Source organism: Odontesthes bonariensis, chromosome 19 (assembly GCF_027942865.1).
Source record: "Odontesthes bonariensis isolate fOdoBon6 chromosome 19, fOdoBon6.hap1, whole genome shotgun sequence".
Lineage (NCBI taxonomy): Eukaryota > Metazoa > Chordata > Actinopteri > Atheriniformes > Atherinopsidae > Odontesthes > Odontesthes bonariensis.
The window spans coordinates 31,141,582-31,155,798 of NC_134524.1; the positions used below are offsets into that span (position 1 = coordinate 31,141,582).

A 14,217-nucleotide genomic window follows, 5' to 3' on the forward strand; every position below is an offset into this window, starting at 1 on the left:
ACAACACAACAGGAAGTCCATCTAGTGTTTTTTGAAAATAAAAGCAGCATCAGATACTGTCAAGTAGCAAAAATACTTTGAAAGCTTCCTTCTGCAGTCATCATGCAAACGTATTTTGAATAGATGTCATTGGTACATTTAATATTTACGTTGTAATTTAACATTCTGAATATTTTAATCAAAACGGTTAACACAAAACAAACAATCAAAAAATGAATAAACAAATATAGAAGATAAATATGAGAAAGAGGAAAGAACCCTCTCCCTCCATGATGGAGGGGTTTTATTCTGAAAACACCAAAAGGAAGCATTACTCTTGATTTTTAAATTTTGATAAAAGTTTCAAATTGATCAACAGACAGCAATGTTCAGGAAACGAAACAGAAATGATTGCAGGGAAGGGGGTTGTGGCTGGAAAAAGTGGAGCGAAAGGTCGCATACTATTCTGCCCTGCAATGAAAAAACACAATTTCTTCCTGAAATGTTCACGTGATTCCTCTGCTGTGTCATTTGGTGCTGACCACCGGCAACGCAGATGTTCTAGTTTCGATTCAGTCTGTTGGCCTCCTTAGTAAAGCAACTTTTTAAAAAATATTATTGGAATTGTGTGAATTGGGTTTGATTTGCAATATAATTAATATGACTTGATTTGATTATAATTGTATCACAATGAATTGGATTAAATTGGTCTTGAATTGTCTTAAATTGGACTGTATATTTGTGTATATCAAATGCCTTGAGATTACACTTGTGATTTGGAGCCATACAAATAAAACTGAATTCAACTGAATGCATTCTACTGTTAGTGGCCATTGTAACTCTACTCTTTTATATTATTAGTAGTAGCATACTGTGTAAGTTATAGTTTTGATTTCAGTAGTTATGCTAACTGCATTCAAAGTGAAGCATTACTGACAGCGTTGTAATGGTAGCAGTACATATAGTACCTGCTTTATAAGTGATACACACTTGTAATGTAATAGTTTTATATATATATCTGTGTGATATATATATATATATATTTATATATATATATATATATATATAGTAGTTGTACAAGCAGCAATAACCAGTATGTTGATGGCATTAGTATCAATAGAAGAAGTAGCATTGTACTGGTAATGGGGTTAGGGTTGTTTATGGAAAAACTAGTAAAAATAGTCATACTAACACTTATGAGACTTACTCATAATAATATTACTGGTAATAGCTTGACAATCGTAGTATCATGTGAGATACAGTACTTATAGTTGCAGTGATTACAAAGTAGCAATTGATACTGATACTATTAGTTATAGAACTAAAATATAATTGTTGTCCTAATAGTATTAACATACCTGTTTTGATATGAGAACACAAGCAGTAGTGGTAGTATTAATGCCACAGTTGCAATACAAGGTTTTAGCAATACAAACAAAAACCATAATGTCAGTTGTAGCAATTAATGATGGCAACACTAGCTGTCGTAGCAATGATTTGGTCGTTATGGACGTTAAGTACATTGTTGTAACACTACTAATACTACGGTAGTATTTTTTATTGTATATTGTATGGTCTTTATTTAATAATTTTTGCCAGTAGTAGTTGTAATACTTTTGAAAGTTGTGTAGTACATGCATGTAAAAAAAACAGTCATAGTTGTACTAATGGTAGCATATAGCACTAAATGAGCATAATGGTAATTGTGGCAGTATTAACTGCGGGAGTGATACAATAAATTAGTTATAGTCGAGTAAAGGATTAGTTTTTGCAATAAAACAGTGGTTGCGACAGCAGTGGAAGAATTAATGTGGTATTTGTTGTTTGGAAAGTATAGCAATAACTGTAGTACTAGTTGTAGTTTTGTGGTAGTGTTGGTTGTCAATACAGTAGTGAGCTATCATATAAAATAAATCTCTATTGGGGTGATAGCACCTGCTGTTGACCCATCAAAGTTAGAGTTGTACCAATAGTAAAAGTGTCAATTTAGTACTCCCAATAGCTGTGATGACAGTAATGGTGGAATTATGATTAGTATTATTGGTAAAAGTCTTAAACAGGGGACTAAAATGCAGTAATATGAATGGATTTAATGTCGCTGTTAACAAAAGTCAGTTGCCAAAACCCTGACGTCCTGTGACACAGAAAGAGGAAATGAGATGTTACTCAAACACGCATCAACAGGTGGCTGATGGCAACACTGATTAATACTTGCAGTATTGTCAGACCTGTTCACACCACAGCCTCGTGACTAAGAGAACAGGAAAAACTTCAGAGAACCATTGAATGTACCCAACACACGTGACCTAATAAGTGACCTAATAAGTTTCTGGTATTTTTGTTTGTCTTATTGTTTAGTTTTGCAGCCATTGACAAAAGCTAAAGTTATAACTAACCTCACAAAAACCTCTCTGAAGATAAGATGGAAAAAGTTTTTAAAAAAGAAGCAACATACTTCGTGTTCTCTATATGTACCAAACAGTACGAGATCTGAGACCCTCATCATAACTGCAATAATGGTGTTTTAACATTTTAAGCATCTATTAGGCATGGTTATCCTTTAGTGTTAACATCCTCAAATACTACACTGCTAGAAAATTCCTTTCAGAAATACCAAGAGTTTACTGTTATGGATTTTGCTTTTAATACCTATTTTCTGATAGATACAGATGTCATCCATAAAGTCCCTTTCACACACTGGACAAATAAACAATTAAATAAAGAAAAATATAAAAAAAAAATCTGTTAGAACACATACAACCAACATTTTGTTCCAAGTCAAATGACTCTACTGTAGCAGCTGGTATCTTTTAGCTCCAGTGCCAATCTACAGCAATGTAAACATAACATCCTGGTGAACATGCAAATTTTCTGCTTTTGCACATGAAGGGCTACAATGAAGGGTACTGCTCTCTTTCTTTTGAAAACCGCCTAATAGATCTCACAACTGACAGGACCGTCAACCCTTGGTTACAAAGAGATGCAGGTGATCCAATCTACTGAGAATGTCCGCTGTCATAATACAGCCCATTTGCTCATGCAGAACTATAATCATATTTAATTGATTTGTGACCTCTAGTGGTCGAAGGAGAATTATTGTATGTATGGTTCAAACAGCGTCCACACAATTAAAAATCACGGTTGTGTTGAAAAAGGCCTAGGAAAAAGTTTTAGTTCTTGTCATGATGGTTTTCCAGCACTAACCAAGTAGTTTTGATTGTTGTCCCTAACCAAGTGATGTTATTAGCTAAAACACACTCGGAAGCGACGAAGTTTGTTTTTATGTGTGTGAAAATATCAAAAGAAAGAATTGAAATTGGAAAATGGAATTGGGGCTGCAACACATAAATAGTCAACTTGAAAATGAAAGTTTTAACTGGCATACCAAAGAGCTTCCTTATACTGTTCTGTTTGCTGTCATGACAATTTGAGCACCAGGCCCCTTTGAGCATCATATTATTAATTTCTGTGTTCAGCGCCCCTTTATAGATAACCACAATTCATTATGGCATGTGATACGTCATTTCTGTCATATCACACAAAAGGACACAAATATATTAGCTATCATATCCCACTTTTGTGACAGTTACTAGATTGCAGTCCAGAACCTAATTCCAAGTGTTAGTAGGCATAAAAGAAGTATGGAGAAAAAATGTATACCTGAAAATATTTTCAAGAAAATATATTTTCTGGAATATTGCCACCTAATAATCTGTTTTCCAGATCAGGATTCAGGCTATAAGAGTCATCATAGATGCTAATTACAAGACACACACTGTCTATTGTCAAAGGTAGAAAACCACAGTATCATTAAAGACATTCTGATCATTCATCGAAAAAACAAACATGAAAAAGTCTGTTTATCTGTTCATTTAGTAAACAAATCATATGGATTACCAGCACAAAAAGCAAAGGACATTGTTGATGGCTATTAAAAAAAAAAACTAGTATCAAAGTCTTCATTCAACCCTCAATGTGATGAAGGATACGATGTGTTTCCAGAACAATTCATATTTTCGGAGCAGAGAAATTAAATCAACCCCTATAGTCATATGTTGGTCTTGAACTTATATAATAAATGCATGAACAATGCCGTCATGATTCATTCACAAAGGTATAAACAAATAAATGACCTAAACAATCAATCAATTGGAGGACCTGTTGACTCTACCAGCTGTAGCTGTAGGACAGCTGTGAGCTCACACTTTCAGTCTCCACTGAAAGACTGAATCCCATGATCCAATCATAATATTTCATCCTCTATGATTACGTGTGTAGTCCTCAGCACACTTTCAGTAATGAAACCGTTTGTGGCAATAAGAGGGAAATCTATTTTTTCATATTATGGGGTCTACATCTTACACCAAACATTCTCTAACCCATTATAAATATCTGTGTTGGTAGAATTAGAAACATGAAGATGTTTTACTGCAGAATTTACACTTAATGTTCTTAATTCTAGCAAAACACAAACATGCATTTGAAGAAACTACACATCTAATCGAACTGCCTTACAAGCTGCATTTGATTTTGATGGTATATTTTTTCCCAAAAAGGGAGTCTTTAATCAGAATCAGAATCAGCTTTATTGGCCAGGTTTGACTAAACAAACAAGGAATTTGACTCCGGTACAACTTCACTCACAAAGAACAACACTCAACAATAACATAAAAGATAACAATAATAATAAATAATAAATAATCCTGCTGTTGCTTTACTCTAATTCAAAATCAAACATCAAATTTGACAGTGTAAGGTATTATCACCATGTCTCATTAAATTCCCTTTATGAGTAAATCCCAAGGAAATATTATAATGATAAGAACACTCTCAGTTCTTCTTGATACATCGAACTCCAGAAGCTCCGCCTGCGATGACGACAAAATGAGAGGAAACTGTACAATTCCATAAAAGGAAAGTGGACGCGCATGCGCACTGGCATGAGTTTTGAAGTGAACTGCTGCTTGGAACTGCCCTATAAGCTGCAAAGTCGCCAAGCACTTGATTTTAACAGGATATTTCTTTAATTCCATCCACACTACTTTATTTATCTATGCATCGTAGAGACGATGTTGGGCCATCATTTTCAAAATGTCGACAAGTCGCAACAACTGGTCAACTATGTGGAGGATTACCTGGAATGTGTGGAGTCCCTGCCTTTGGACATACAAAGAAATGTTTCTCTGCTGCGAGAAATCGATGCAAAGTATCAAGGTATTGTTGGAACATGTTTTACCTTTTATTACAAGTACGTGCATAGAGTCGGCAAACACTAAAGGTAGTGTTGAATGGTGTGCTGAAATGGTGGAGAAGGCGCGAGCCTTGTGTTCCCATTTTGTAAAAAGCTAGTTTTTCCGTGTTCCTTCCTACTTTAATGAACAGTAATGTGACTGTGTGATATGTTAGCAACCACAGTGACGAGCCAAGTGTTGAACTAATATGTCAGAAATCCCTCAGTTAGCCTAGCCCGGATACGCTCCATCCTGTTTTGTGTGCAACACCAAACACAATGAAATAATTCCAACGTTGTGTGCTTCTTCCTCACGGCAAACGTATATGTGCAGTATGATAAGACAGCATAGCTCTTTTGAACGATTTTTGTTCGGTGGTAAAATCGGCGTAAATATAATCTGGAAATTAGGGCTATGTAATGGAAAGAATGCCAACTTTGATAGTATCTTGATAGTGGCTTTCTGCTACCTAACAACGGTGTTACGGTGAGGATTATCGTGCATATACCGCTGAAATACCGTGATACACATGGGCATTTGTTAGAATTAAACGTTGGATGGTTGGTTAACTAATGCCGAAGCCAAATAAGTATAACAAAGATGAGTAGTATATCCACAATTGTGTTGATTTTTGTGTTAATCGGATCTGATGATAATATTTACCCAGCATTGTCGTTTTCACGATGTTACCTGGTACGTGATTTTGCATCTATTTTCGGCTTGCAATGAGATATTTTTCCTCATAACTTCAATGATAACGAGGCAGAAACCAGCATTGCTCAGTCCGCACCGCAGTCGTTTGATAACAAAAGCCTGCACTATAGAGAGGCGATCATCACTGTTACTTTATGTTTATGCAGGGTGCGCAGCAGTGCAAAAGCAGCCTCCGATAGAACATTTTAAACAAAAGTCTCGCCATTCTGCCGGTACAAAACATGGCGTACAATCTCAAGCGAGATCGCACATCTTCATCGGCTTGAGCTGAGGTTTGCTTTCCCTTCGGTCTGCTCCTCGTCTTGGAGTGTGAACTGCAGAACCGGATAGCCCCTCTCCTAAGCAACCCCTTCAGCGTCTGACTTCCGTCATTTCCTGTCGGCTGGAATTCAACTCTCCTCTCTCTATTCCCAGGCTTCACCACTCCCAATGACAATTCCAGTTTCATATATCTGTGTCTGTTGAAGACTTGCAACAACTTGCATAGGAAATCCAGCCCAGTCCCTAAAAACAGCTCAGATTCTTATTTTTCAAATATGTGGCAACAACAGAACCAGTCTCAACCCTAACCTCCAAAATAATGCATGTCAGGTCAATTGGTTACTCTAAATTGACCCTAGGAGTGAGTGTGAGCATGAATGTTTTTTTTTTTTTTTTATCTTGTTTGTCTATGTGTAGCCCTGTGATGGAGACCTGTCCAGGGTTGTACCCTGCCTCTCGCTCAATGACAGCAGGGATAGGCTCCAGCCACTCCTGCAGTCAGATTTAGAGTTAGTTAGATTAAAGGTAGGGTAGGAGATCCTGGATTTAGCGAAGCTGCATTTTGAAAATACACAGGTAAAAAAGTCCCAACCCTTTTCTTCACTTTCCCCCCGAAGCCACGCCTCTAGAGTACATGAACGCGCACGAGCACGAAAGTGCACGAGCGCTGTTCTGACAGCAAGCATCGATCGTTGCCGTATTTAGTATATGATAACTATACGTTTAATAATGCTAGGTGCTAGCCAAGCTTGCTCTAGTTTAGCTTCCTGCCAAGCTTCTGGACGCGTAATTCGTTCACGGAGCAGGGTACGCGCACGGGGGGGGGGGAGCAGATTGCAGTTTGATAGACCGCATCAGAATCCAATCATTGTTAACGGTCCGTTCAGTATGATTGGATAGTGTTTTTCCTAGATTGTACGTTCTTGAGGCCACTAAAACTTTTCATATTTGTGTCAAAACTTTTAATTAATTGGTTGCAATGGGGGTATAGAAAATAGATGGATTGGATGGAAGGGCACATTGTGGGCTGCAGTGGTGGAGTATGTTCTAGAAAAAAATAATGCTTTGATTTCTCCATGGCTTTTGCTTTGTAAGGTACAAGTTCACCCATTTAGGCCTAAAACGCCTGGAAAAGAATGCCTGTAAAACCTATGGGCGATTTCAGAAAGACCCCCTAAAACCTGAAGTTTTTCTGGAAATTCAGCAATTGTGTCAACGCCTACCAAATGATTGATTTCTCAGCCTCTGTAGCAGATAAGAAGCAAAATTCAAAAAGTATTTGAGAGCTTACACCTGTGGCTTTCTTTGGAAATTGAGTTTATTTACATACACCTTCACGAAAATAGAAAATGTAAAAAGTAAAGTGCAGGAACAGCACTATTTTCAATAAAAAAAAACAGTAATAAAATAAAATGTAATTTTATATTTAAATTATTTATTTATCTATTAATTTTTTTTTGCCAGTAATCTCTTCGTACTGGCAGCACAAGGAGTCCCATGCCCATACACATTCCAATAAACGTTTTCATCTCCGGCACAGTTACGTGTGACCACCTTGCCATGTTTGGCACTGTTTTACCTTGCCACACCCCTGGTGTGTGGTTGAAATCTCTCGGTCGATTACGGTGGTAATTGTCAGTCTTCCACTCACATTCAAACCCTTCAAAATCATCCTCGTCGTTATCGTCATCTTCAAACATATGTGCTAGCCATAAATCTCGATCAATTGGGTCAGCACGTTCATTAGCATCATCAAAGCCAAGAAACTCCTCACAATCGCTACTGTCTGAAAAAGACGTGTACGCTTTCCCGGCCTTAATGGTAGAATAACGCAACAGCGCCCCCGGCTTTAAAGGTAGAAATGCGGCAATGCTTTCCCGGCCTAAATGGGTTAAAACATTCACAGCCCATAGAAATATGTACCATTAGCATATTTTTAGTGAATGCATCTGATAGGTACTTCCTGATTTTAAAGGCTGATTTATGGTCGGAAACCAGGTCGTCTGCGTGTGTGTCGCAGTTAACGCAGACATGCCCCCGCCCCTTACGCAGACACTCTGGTGCACCTCCCCAAATTGTAACTCACCGCAGACAGTGCCGCAGACATCGCCGCAGGGAGGAGAGAAAGGAGGCCTCTGATTGGTCAACTCTACATCCGCTCTACACTATGCGTATTTCCGGTTTGCTAACCGGCTAATGGTGACGCTAACCGTGACGGTTCTTTTGCCTCTCTGCCAGCTCCAGTAGTAGCAATATTTCTTCTATTTCTAGATCGATCAGCTGCATCTCAATCAAAGTGCGCATTCGTCCAGTCGCCATTGTTGTTGAATGACCTCCGTAACCGTAACACCCACAATCCTAGCTTGTTCGTGATTGTCCCTCTTGCGTTGTGGCGTGGGATTAACATAGCGCAGACAGCGCTTCAAAAGTAGGCATAAATCAAAAATAACTGCGTCGTGTCTGCGACAAGCTCACTGCGACACACTGCTGCGAGAGTATACACGGCCCTTAACTGTCTGGGTGGGTGGCTGACTGTGCGGCAACCCCAAAACTCTGGGGACATTTCAGTGTGACCCAGATCAAGGACTGAAATAGTCTTTTAGCTCCTTGGAAGAAAAAAAAGTGTGTGTGTTTTTGGTCGAAATGTGCCCTCTGAAATTTGCATGGTGTCCAGAAACGCATAATAATTTGTGTATTCTGCTCTTTGCAGAGGTGCTGAAGGAGGTGGATGAAGTTTTTGAAAAATACAAAGGTGAACAAGACACGGCTCAAAGGAAGCGTCTGCAGATTCAGCTGCAGAGAGCCCTAATCAGCAGCCAGGAACTGGGTGACGAAAAGATCCACGTAGTGACCCAGATGACGGAGCTGGTAGAAAACCGCTCCCGCCAGATGGACTCCCATTCCCTGTGCCTCCAAGAGCCCAGTGAAACTGAGCGTCTCACCATGGAGCGCCGCTCCAGTGTTCAGGAATCCCCAGCCCCTGAGCGCACCTCAACCCGCCGCCCAAGACGCCAACGTAACAGCGAGAGCCGAGACTCGACCCACACATCTGCCAATGGCTCTTTGGTGGACGACCCTGTGGAGGAGCTATCCCTTCCCCCACCCCGAGAAAAGAAGTCCAAGTCTTCAAAGAAGAAGAAGAATCGCAAAGCCAAGCAGGAGCGAGACGCCTCACCAGTCGACTTTGCCATCGATCCTAACGAGCCCACCTACTGTCTTTGTGAGCAGGTGTCGTATGGTGAGATGATTGGCTGCGACAATGACCAGTGCCCCATCGAGTGGTTCCACTTCTCCTGTGTGGGGCTCACCTACAAGCCCAAGGGAAAGTGGTACTGCCCCAAATGTAGAGGGGACAATGAAAAGACCATGGACAAAAGTGTTGACAAAAACAGAAAAGATCGCAGGTCCAGGTAGTGATTCATCTGGAAGATGTCTTCAGACTAAATGTTAGGACTTTCAAATGTAGTTGATAAAAGTATTTGTGATGTAATAAGAGCACAATTGAACACTGTTTAGCAGCGGCACTTAATGTTAATCAAGGACAAACTGGCTACGACTGTCCTGCAATCTGTAGGGAGCCCAGCTGCTGCAAGAATCATCAGCTTGAAGCTGCCATCTTACAAGTGTTTGCTTTTTGTGAGACTTATTTTTTATTTGACAAAAGTACGACTATATAAGGAAAGCATCTTTAGATTTACTATACCTTCTCACTCTGGATATGGTCCCATTGGGGGGAGAAAAAGAAGAAGAAGAATAAAGAAGATGACATTGTTTTCTTACCTTTTGGTCAAACAAATTTTTTCTTTTGTTTAAACTTTTTTTTTTTTTTAAGTACTCACTAATTTGAAACGGTGTCTTTCTGCAGTAAAGGCTTGTAGAACATAACGTACACATGTAATATGTTTATAAGAGGCCCGTATTTAATTTACAAGATGATTGTTGATGGAACAATTGAAGTCAATAGCTTGTTTATATTTTTCACTGGTTCTCTATCCCAATTGTGTACATTAGTTTTTATATTCATTAAAACAATGGTCACTCGGTTGCCATTCAATTTTTATTTGGTGTTAAATATGTGCTGGTGCGCTGGTGCTGGACCTTATCCCAGCAGCCATCGGGCAAATGCGATTGGTTGCCACTCCAAGGGCTCCAGGGGCCACACAGAGACGAAATTGTGAGTTCCTTCTGTACTCTGCAATTTTTACATCTGTCTTTTTTGAAGGCGGAGCACGTTTTACCTTCCTTAGTGTCATTCTCACTTGTCTCTTGTGAAGAACTTTTAAAAGGTCCTTTGTAATTCGGTAAATATGGAGAAATGTAAAAATAACCCGCTTGTTAGATTTGAAGAAACATATGTGAGATAATAGATTAGGTAAGGAATAATCTGTTTGTTTGAAAGACTAATTATATCCTGGGGCCCTGGTATTCTTTGAATAGAATGGTCTTCTTGGTTATTTAACTACGGTTTACCCTTTTAGTAAGTTTATGCTCTACAATTCAAAATATCCCTTTTAATTGATACCAAAACTGCATAGAAATTTGTTCACAACTTTCCAGGAAATTAATTGGTTGATATCTAGGTGTAACTGAAACATAGCCAAAATTAATATTATTTTCTTTATAAAGCTGCACAGGCAACTATATCTGACTTTTCATGCATTTATATTTATATCAGTACGCTAATGACTGAATACCCATATTCTATGTTCTTTGACATTAATCCCAATTTAAGCATGACATGCTCACTAGTTTTTCAGTTACAATTTTGAAAGCTTGATATTCAACACAATTTTAGTATGCAAATGAATATACTATTGCCGACCTTCAGTGTAGCTCAGACTGGCAAAAGAAGCTGAATGAGATCAGTGAGATTTTTAATTTTTTTTTTTATGTGTGCCTGACCACCATTTGGGGATCAAAAACTTTTGTGACCCCCCCCCCATCCCATGATCGAAAAAATGTAATGCTGCAAAAACAGAGTTATACACAATTTCTAAGAGATTACGGATTTTTCTATTTGTCTATTTATTTTCATAACAAAGCTAGAAGGAAACGCTATGGATAAATTATACATTTATTTTTGCTGTTACCTTCATATAACAAGCCAGTTAAATTCAATTCAATTCAAATTCAAAAATACTTTATTTATCCCAGAGGGAAATTAAATGTTGATGTAACTCAATTAAATCAAGGAGTTATTATAGATGCTGATGGCTGTGGGCAGGAAAGATTTCCTGTGGCGGTCCGTTTTGCATCCAAACTGAAGAAGCCTATGACTGAAGAGACTCTGTTTTCCGATAACAGTCTCATGGAGAGGATGTTCAGGGTTGTCCATAATTCTCTTGATTTTATGCAAAATCCTTCTTTTTTTGCATTATTGTCTCCAGAACAGAACCAGCCTTCCTTATCAGGTTGTTGAGTCTTTTGACTCGATGGTTCTGATGCTGCTGCCCCAACAGATGACGCAAGAGGAAATTACGCTCTCAACAACAGACTTGTAGAAGATCTGCAACATCTTGCTGCAAACCTTGAAGGACCATAGCTTCCTCAAGAAGTACAGTCTGCTCTGTCCTTTCTTGTAGATGGCTTCACTGTTGTGTCTCCAGTCCAGTCTGTTGTCCAGATGAACACCAAGGTATTTATATTCCTCAACCACCTCCACTTCTTCTCCCATAATGGCCCTCCCATGCCACAAAGCGGTCCACCAGCTCTCTGTACTCAGCTTCTTGTCCATCTCTGATACACCCGACAACTGCAGAGTCATCTGAATATTTCTGTAGATGACAGGAGTCTGACTTGTACTGGAAGTCTGAAGTGTACAGAGTGAAAAGGAATGGTGAGAGTACAGTCCCCTGTGGTGCTCCTGTGCTGCTGATCACCTGGTTAGACACACAATTCTTCAGTCTGACAAACTGTGGTCTGTTTGTCAGGTAGTCATTAATCCAGGTGATTGTTGAGGCCTCCACCTGAGTCTTCTGGAGTTTCAGACGAAGCAGATCAGGCTGAATTGTGTTAAATGCACTGGAGAAATCAAAGAACATGATCCTCACAGTGCTGCCTGCTTTGTCCAGATGACAGTGGGTTTGTTGAAGCAGGTGTATGATAGCGTCTTCAACTCCAACTCCATGGCGATAAGCAAACTGCAGGGGGTCCTGATATGTGCTGGTTTGCTTACACAGGTGGGTCAACAGGAGTCTCTCCAGGACCTTCATGATGTGGGATGTCAGGGCAACAGGTCTGTAGTCATTGATGACTGAAGGGTGAGTTTTCTTTGGTACCGGAACCAGACAGGATGTCTTCCACAACAGTGGTACCTTCTCTTGGGTCAAGCTAAGGTTGAAAAGGTGTTGCAGAATCCCACAGAGCTGCTCTGCACAGGCCTTCAGGACTCGGGGGGGGCTGACACCATCTGGACCTGCAGCCTTGTTCCGGTTCAGTCTCTCCAACTGCCTCTTCATCTGACTTCTAGAAACAGAAAAGTGGGAGGGGGAGGCAAAGGGGACAGCAGCATCTCCTGATTTGGTTGAAGACAAACTAGTGGAAGCAGAAGAATCCATGACTGAGGTGGAGGTGGAGATGTTACAGGAAAGCTGTGGGTCAGAGGAGGGTGGGATGTCTCTTTGGCTGGGAACAGGAGGGGAGGATGGTGAGCTTGTTCCTGAACTGAACCTGTTGAAGAATGTGTTCAACTCATTTGCTCTGTCCAGACTTCCATCCATCCGATCCTCCCTCTGCTTGAGGCCTGTGATCTTCATTCCTGACCACACATCTCTGATATTGTTCCTCTGCAGTTTACTCTCAAGCTTCTTTCTATACACCTCCTTGCTCTCTCTGATCTTGACTTTGAGGTGCTTCTGTATACTCCTCTTTTTTTTCATGTTCAATACAGTGAACCCTCGTTTTTCGCGGGGGTTATGTTCTAAAAAGAACCCGTGATAGGCGAAATCCGTGAAGTAGAAAACTTTTTTTTTTTTTTTTTTTACAATTATTATACAGTGAAATACCCCATAACACATTGAAACCAAAGAACAAAACATTTTTACAGGCCCAAGCATTTGTTTAACAAATAAAAGTTCTGTATAAACGTTTTTTTTTTTTTTTTTTTTTTTAAATAACTACTGTAGGCCTACTGTAAAATAATAATTTTAATCATCAATACGAACGCTTCAAATTGCGGAGATCAGCACCCCCCCACCGCGACCCGAGTCATTGGATTAGAACGGGAGACAATTAAAAATTATTATAAAAAAAAATACAAAGTAAAGTACAGTAGGACAAATGGTGACTCACGTGTATTTCACTGCTCTTCTGACTGAGCCGCTGCATCCTGACTCCGCTCTGTAGCGTTTTTTTCTTCTAAAGCCTGCGGTGCAGGTGTGTTTTTACAAGAGAAGAACATCGTTATCGGTAGTTGTTGTCGCTCTTTTCTCTTCTGGGCAAAAAGATTCTTATATACCGACATGCCACCATTGATTAAGTTTGAGAACTTAATCCGGTTGGGTTTTGCACTGCCTCTGGCCACAGTTTTTTCCAGCAGGCATTCAAAGTTTCAGTTTTCATCTCCTGAATGGCCCTCTGAATATTTTGGAGACATGACGCAATGGTGTATCCACGCCAGTAGTCCGTTAGTGAGAAATCTTGATCCGAGTCCATAGCCTCAACAAGATGTTGCAGGGTGTAGCGCGTATAGAGAGCCTTGAAAGAACGGATGATGCCTTGGTCCATGGGCCTAATCAGGGATGTAGTGTTTGGTGGCAGAAATTCGATTTGCACACCTTCATACGCCAAATCACCATCGTGACCTCCGGCGTTGTCAACGAGCAGAAGCACTTTAAAGTCTAGTCTTTTTCCTCTCAAATAACACTTGACCTCCGGGATGAAACAGTGTTTGATAGTGGTTACATTTGATGGGAAAGTAACATTGTTATTACTCAATTTGAAAATGTCATGTATATTGCTTTAGATAACATTTCAAGACTACACAATATTTCTTTGACTATGTGATGCAGAAGATCTTTGCGTAAAAGCTACT

At 39.6% G+C, this 14,217-nt stretch overlaps 1 protein-coding gene across 1 annotated transcript; it reads left to right on the top strand.

Moving 5' to 3' along the window:
* Nucleotides 1–4,932: 4,932 nt before the first annotated feature.
* On the top strand, nt 4,933–10,245 carry ing2 (inhibitor of growth family, member 2). Its single transcript, XM_075450844.1, has 2 exons — nt 4,933–5,193; nt 8,896–10,245. Exons 1-2 carry the CDS (start codon nt 5,049–5,051, stop codon nt 9,597–9,599), a joined length of 849 nt encoding a protein of 282 aa, XP_075306959.1. The 5' UTR covers nt 4,933–5,048; the 3' UTR covers nt 9,600–10,245.
* Nucleotides 10,246–14,217: the final 3,972 nt, after the last annotated feature.